General features: G+C 41.4%; 1 protein-coding gene across 1 annotated transcript; it reads right to left on the bottom strand.

The window, feature by feature from the left end:
• Positions 1 to 287: 287 nt before the first annotated feature.
• On the bottom strand, positions 288 to 1,235 carry LOC100750922 (speckle-type POZ protein-like). The gene is given in 1 exon segment (XM_035451320.1): positions 288 to 1,235. A coding segment is annotated over 1 exon segment (948 nt).
• Positions 1,236 to 7,552: the final 6,317 nt, after the last annotated feature.

Here is a 7,552-nt window from a genome sequence, read left to right as displayed (position 1 = left end):
ACCCTGAGTTTGGAGAAAAAAAAACCTGTCTCCTTTCTCTTCTCTGTCTATTGTAAGCAAACATGCATGTCTGTTTCATCCTTTCTATAAATCCTTCATCACATAATCTGCTTAGTCTAGTCCAGACAGGTTTCTCCAAAGAAATCCTGCTGGGATGTGCTTGGGGCAATCAACTGAATGGAATCCCAGTATCCAATTCATTGGATAAAAAGCTAACTAGTCCAGCAACTGGGTATAGTATCCGGGAATCCACTGATCTCCATGTTTCAACTCACTTAGAGGGGCTTTTAAGGGCTGAGCCCCCATGTTGTCTTTCCCAGGAGTCTGTGTACGCTACAGATGTACTGAAGTCTACCCAGGTGGCCTTGGTAACAATGCTGGCTGCTGCTTCTGGAATACACCTGGAGGTCAGAACTGAGAGGATCCCATGATTGCTTCAAGCGTTTGAGAGGGGGCTCCAGTAAAGAGCTGTGAGCAGATGCCAAGGGGCTGAATGCCTCAGCCAATAAGCGGGGATGTAATACAATCATTGTCTTCCAGCTTGAGGTCTCAGAGACTTCGGAAGCATGAGCTGTAATGAAATCCAGTGTCTTGGTTTTCTGCTGCCCTGCACTGTGGAGGTCAGACAGGATCAGAGTGTGGGCAGCATTTTTAACACATAGGTGCCTGCAGAGGGCATCCTCGCACATGACCTATCAACGCTCCAGGCCATACTTGTGAGCATCTGCCAGTATAGAATCTGCCATGCTGAGGAGGACTGTTATCTTCCCGTTATAAATGAAGTCCATCATTGCCTTGAAGACTTGGGGCTCCAGATCCTGGATCACCACGTGGTTTTTTCTTCTCTCCTCCATGTCATGTTCAAACATGGCTCTGAAAACTGGAGAGCAAGCTGCTAAGATGGCCTTGTGAGCTTGGAATTCCTGGCCAGCTACCACCAGGCAGCAGTCTGTGAAGAGGGAATTCTCCCACAGCTGTCCTAGCACATCTGCCATCGTGCACCTTGGAACCTGGATACCTGGCACCGTGCTCTCCTCAGAGTTGATGAAGGAGTCTTGGATCGCCAGGTCCACATCACATAAGACAGTGAGTTCATTGTCTGGGAGAAGCCAAGACTCCAGACTCAAGAGAACATCTCTATGGATAAACTTTTTGAATCCACATTGTTGATTTGGCGTGAACTTGAAGAATCTTGGGCTTATCATTCCTTTGGATTTCTCTCTGTCAACACTCATGATCCAAAACCGGAATCTTGCCTATGCTGGGCCCTTTGGGCAGCTGAGCAACGTTAGGAGAATAGACAAGTAATCCTTGCTTTCTTCGTCGAACCTGTTTGTCAGTACTTACAAGCACCATTTGTCATTGTCACTGGCTCTGGATGAGAAGGTTGGACTTTTAATGGCGTCCCCTCTTTCCTGAAGCAAGAATCCGAACTTCCTTAAAGTCCAACTGTAGGAGAATTTCTGGACACTGATCTCTGTGTAGCCCCATCTCTCTGCTTCCCAGTCTTCTGTCATTTCTACTGTGTTAGTTTGAAAGTTAACATGGATCTAATAATGAAGCAATAGGACGGTTTCTTCTTCAACCTGGGGTCACAATTACAGATATCTTTAACAAGGAAAATAAATCCTGAGAGACTCATATTGGGGTTCAAGCTTCAAGTTGAAGATCAGCAAGGCAAAGCATCCAAGCCATAACTATCTCTTGCCTCTATATCAGGCTCTATTAGCTCTCAACAAACATCACACTGCTGTCTCCCCTTAGCTTAACAGGAGATAATCCTGAGACTGACTACTGAAGACCCCACTCCTAATTTTATACACTCTAGTGCTGTGATAAAGGGCATGAGCTGGATTACTCCTTTAGTTTGTTTCAATCTCAGGTAGCCCTGTGTGTACTTGAACACAAAGAGAACCATCTGCCTTTGTCTCCTGAGTCCTCAGAAGAAAAGTGTCTGTTTGGCTTCTCTGGGTAACTAATGCTTTCCTATTTTGATCACCAGTGGCTTCATAAATTGTAAGCTATATGTATGCTACCACAGATAGCTTTTAGTCTTTTATTTTCTGTTTTCCCCTCTGTTCCCACTTCTATGGGGATGGAAACTTGGATATCTCTCTGAAGTTTTCTATCAAGCTTTCAATATTACTTTCAGAGGAGAGAGTTTAGGCTACTATGGAAAGTTACATCATTCAGATTTCATTTCTAGATCAAATCTTAGTCAAATGTTGAATCATATGGAACATTTTATACACACCTCTCTGTGTGAAGATAGGAGATTCATTAGAATGACTTAGGACAGCATTCCTGTTAATCACACAATGTCAGTTGTGAAGTAAAAGCATAAGAATCCAGTACTTACTCAGGTTGGATGTATCTGCTGCTCTTCAGTATATGCTGAAATTCATATAAGTATTCTCTAATGACAGTGAAGTGATGGACTTGCTGAAAGGTGAGTGCAAGCCATCAGAGTGCTTCAACTTCCCTCTTGCATGCCTTTTATATGCTTTCAGAAGAAGGTGTATCCCAATTTAAGGTGTGTCTCCTAGCCTAAGATCTGGATTAAAGGTGTGTGTCTTCAGGCCTGATGATCCTGTTCTTATGCTTGGGTTTTCTAACTCCAAAATCGCGATTTCAAATGGATCTCCTACTCCAACTCATACAAACCATTGCTCACAGTTGTACCATCCATTTTAGGATTTTTTAGTTAATTCCAGGGGTGGTCTAAATGGAAAGCAAGAAGAACCATCACAAGTGCATTTTGCTTGCCCGAATTATTCTTCTATAAATAAAGAAATGATTTCCATTCCTAGACAGTTGTTATTACTCTTCTCATGTTGTTAAATATTCCTACCAACCCACTGTGGTGGCATATACCTTTAATCCCAGCAATTCGGAGTCACAGGTAGGAATTTCTCTGTTAGTTCAAGGCCAGCTTGGTATGAAGAATTAGTTCTATGACAGCCAGAGCTGTTACACAGAAATACCTGTTTGTGAAAAAATGTATTCTTCCCATGAACATGATCCAGGAATAGAACTTATTTCTGTCAGTGTTCTCATTGTTCACAATATGCAGCTCCAGATGGAAGAAACCCTTTATGATGGGCATTAAGCAGAACCAAGCAGGATTCTCTGAAAATGACTGTCTTCTTTCCTAAATTTCATTCCATTCATACTCACTGTCCTGAGGATGGCTCTGCCAAATTTCACTGGTGGTCTTGCCCATCCTGTTCTGTTAATACTCCTTGAAAACAAATTCTGATCCACTTAAGTGTGTGCTAACAGAAGACCCTAAAGACCTCTCATAGTGCTCACGCTGAGTGCCAAGATAAAGCTTCTCATTACCTCATAAATCATCCCTCACTTGTAAGTCTGTCCTCTTCAATCTTTGAACTCCCAGGCTTATTCTGCTAGGCTTAAAATTGTAGGAGCATTCTGGTTTGCAAAGGGTTAGAATATATTCAACAGTTCCTGAAATGCATCTTCCTTCAAATATGGGGTCTTGAAATTAAAAAATATAATCCCTTCAATGGAATGTTTTCTGGGATGGAGTACCTCTTTCCATGAACTGAATCCACCTAGTGAAGAATCACCTGTGCTATTAAGTGGCCACCTGCAAGAATTCTACCAACAAAAAGAAGCAAAAATAAGCAACCAAACCCAATTGATTGAATTAGGTGCTAACGACAGATAAGTAGTGTTGCAGCCAGATTTACAGAGAGTCAGACTGGGAATGGCTGTGCTGATTCAATCAATAAACTTATTTCCTTGTAGTACATGCTTAGAAGTACTCTTCAAGATAAGATAACTGGAGAGACATGACTGGTACAGATTATTTTGATCATTGCACTTCAGAAGGAAATCCATCTAAAGCACCTTCCTCTATGGTTTCTGTTGAATATAGTCTGCTTTTCATGGAAATGAGAATAATCTCTCCCTTTAGGGACGAGAAGAATAAGCATGGCAGTTCTGTGGTTTAACAGGACAGAACCTACCAGTGGACGAGGGAGTACATGACCTACTGAGATTCAGTGTAAGTGATTGACAGGAGAATGATTTAGGATATTCATTAACCACACTCATAGATGGGCCTTAAACACTTTTTCTAGGCGTGATCATCTGAGAAGCAGGCAAAGGACCACCACTACAGTTTGTTGGAGTAATCCAGTGACTGTGGTTTTGGATGTTATATAGATTAGGATAGAGCTGAGCCACCATAAGGACTTCCTGGCTCTGCTTCACAATCACCATTTATGTGTGCTTTATCTGATGTCTATTCTGTGAAAACTAAGACCACTGACATATGCAGGAGAACCCTTCTTCCCTGATGCTGTTTATAGCAGCACTCATTGTAAACACACTTGAGATGGGTATTCTTTGCTCTCAACTTGGCAATATCTGAAATTAACAATACTCAAATGTGCAGAGCACACCTGTGAGCAATTATTGCGTAAGTTGAAGTAGACAGATCCACTTGAAATGGTTACTATTGATGGAAGAAGACACACGCCCTTAATCTGGATCTAGAGGCTGGGAAGACAACTTTATTTCAGCCCTTAATTTTATTAATTATTACACATTATTCATTACTTACATAATCTTCTTGATGAGCATGTCTCTGCTCAACTATGTTTAAAAATTGTGCAAAACTGGACTCTTCTTTTTTTCCTTTTCTTTATTTTTTGTTTCTTTTAAGTTTTAGAGATTAAGCCACTCAAGAAAAAAAACAGCCTCATCTCAATTAAGTGATTCCCTTGATCCACTTAAACTTCCTGAGTATTCCAGGCTTCCACTACAGATTGCTTTTATGTCCTGAATATAATTTACAACAGGACACAAGTGTTTCCTGCTTCAGAATCTGTCCTTTGTGGACAGAGCTACATTTGAAGGAGTAGACATTGGGTTAGGGTTTGATTGAGAGTGTCTTTGTTTTGTAGAGGGAATCTCATTTAGTATGCAAAGACAGAAATATCAAACTCTGTAGATATCTGCCACCTCAGTTTACCAATGCAGGCCTAAGTCAGCCAGGGGTGCTTAGAATATCACATTTATTACATGAGAGAAAACATACTTATTTTGACACATTTCTAGTGAGTTACTATTCATAATAACTTTCCTCTACATAAGCAATCCTCTGAAGTCCATCTCAAGTGTATCTTGACTGAATATGTTAACCACTACACACATAATGAAAAATAACTTTCCTCCTGATTTTCATTCTCTCTCTTACTGTTTTTGAAATGGTGTGTCCTTACATAGATTTGGCTGTTTTTGGACTCACTCAATAGACAAGGTTGGCTCAAAAACGTAGTGATCTGCCTACCTCTGCCTTCTGAGGACCGGATATAAATACTTGAGTTTTTAAATAATAAAATAGACAATAGTAATATGGTTGGAACAGATAGGAAGAAGAGATAGTAAAAAATACTTGTAAGTGTATGAAGTATATGTGGTACACCCTACGGACCCTAGCAATTCAGAGCCTGAGGGAATTGAATCATGAGTCATCTGGCCTGGGCTGTACACTGAGTGGTACCACAGCAGAAAGACATGGAAGAAAACTTCATGGAGACATCAAGACATTTTTCTTGATCCCATTCTCTGTATTTCTGTGTCTCTGTCTGTCTCTCTTTCACTCTGTCTCTCTGTCTCTCTGTATATCTGTCTCTCTTTTCTCTCTCTTGCATGTGTGCTTGCATTTTTGTGTGTTTGTATGTCTTCCTATGTGTTTAAGTCACCAATGGCTTTCTCTGGTGATGAATACACTTGAGTTGATTAAGACTTTGTTGGGAGCCTGAAATCTTTGGCTGTACCAGGTCCTACAGAGAGACCCACCTGCCTGAAATTAAGGCTCTGCCTGTCCCATTCCTGTAGTAACTTACCTTATGGACATTTCCTGTACTGCAGCATTGGTGGGGTTTCTCAGTTTCCCCATGAGAAGCTGCTCTCCTCTCCAGGACCATGTCCATGGGGGCTCTTGGCTGGCAATGTAAAGCACTTATTTTGCAAATGAGTGGGCCTGCAGTGACTGCCTACCTTCTTGTCAAATGACAACTTGAGGGGAGGGGTATCTATCACCCTGACTGTAAACCATATATAGAAGAGACATTCATATTACTATATAGCCATCTATAATAGATTCCAAAGTAAACATGCAAAAATTCAGGGATCAAAATCAATTGATTGATTTATCCTCTATGGAGGGAGGAGCAGCTTCTGGGTAGAATTTTAGGAGACCTAGGCTGGGAATTTGTGAGTGGATTGAATCACCATGGTTATTTTCCTGTCCTTTAGGCCTAGTGAGTCCCTCTAGACACCATGCACTGGAGAGAGGTGATAGAAGTGGGGAGCATTTAAGATGACATTCTGAGGGAAATCATCTCAAAATCCCTTCTTCAGTACCTCTTGAATGTATTCTGTGTCCTTTCAAAGGCAGAATGTTGTCTCCCTTGTAGACCTAGCACAGTAAGCCTAGAAGTTCAAAGTTAAAGGACAGAACTCACAAGTGAAGGATTAATAATTTTGAGGTAATGAGAAGCTGAATTGGGCAGTCAGCTTGAAGGAATAGTTGTATTTAGGATCTTCTCATAGCACCCTATTAAGGAAGAGTGTTTCCAAGGAGGATTAACTGAGAAGGAGAGGCAGGACCATCAATGAAATTTGGTGGAGTCATCCCTGGTACTGTGAGTCTGGAAATACAAAACAGGAAAAAGGTAGCTAATTTAAGAGTGTCTGGGCTGGCTTTGCTTCCTGCCAGCCTATAGGTATTATTCCACCCTGAACTCTATATTTCAAACACTGAGACCACTGAGTGGCAATAAGCCACTCTTGCTTGTCCAAATTAACAGGAAGAATTTTTTCAAGACAAGGATTTTCTGTGTAACAGCTCTGGATGTCCTGCTACCCCTTCGATACACCAGAGTGGCCTTGATTTCACAGAGATTTTCCTGCCTAAACCTCCAAGTGATTGTATTAAAAGCTTGTAGCACTACCAGCAGTCTGGGAGGAATCTTATAACAATACGAGAAGAGTAAGGAACAGCTGTGTAGGAAAGAACACCATTCCTTCATTTATGGAAAATTTACTACAGTAAACAAACTGCACTTGTGATGCTTTTTCTTGGTTGCCAACTAGACCACATCCGGAATTAACTAAAATCCTAAAATGGAGGGGGCAACTCTAAGAAATGTTTTGCAGAAGATCAAGTAGGCAAGTCTACTTGAAACAGAAAATCTGAAGGTGGGGAGACACAAACATTTACCCTGGATCTCAAGGCCCAAAGACACACAACTTTAAAGGAGATCTTGAGGCTGGGAGACACACCCTAAATTTGAACATACCTTGTGCTGGAAGCATATAAAAGGACATGGAGGAAGGAAGCTGTTGCACTCTGCCTGATTGCCCTCACCTTGCTACAAGTCCATTTTTCAGTGGCTTTACAGAATACTTGTTGGAATTCCAGCACATAACTGTAGACCAGGAGACACATCCAAACTTCTGGACTGAGTAAGCACTGGATTCTCGGACTTTCCCTTTACAACTAGCCATTGTGGGA

The sequence above is a fragment of the Cricetulus griseus genome (genome assembly GCF_003668045.3).
Source record: "Cricetulus griseus strain 17A/GY chromosome 1 unlocalized genomic scaffold, alternate assembly CriGri-PICRH-1.0 chr1_0, whole genome shotgun sequence".
NCBI lineage: Eukaryota > Metazoa > Chordata > Mammalia > Rodentia > Cricetidae > Cricetulus > Cricetulus griseus.
The sequence above is the reverse complement of the archived record's forward strand: the minus strand, read 5'-3'. Positions and strand labels throughout refer to the sequence as shown.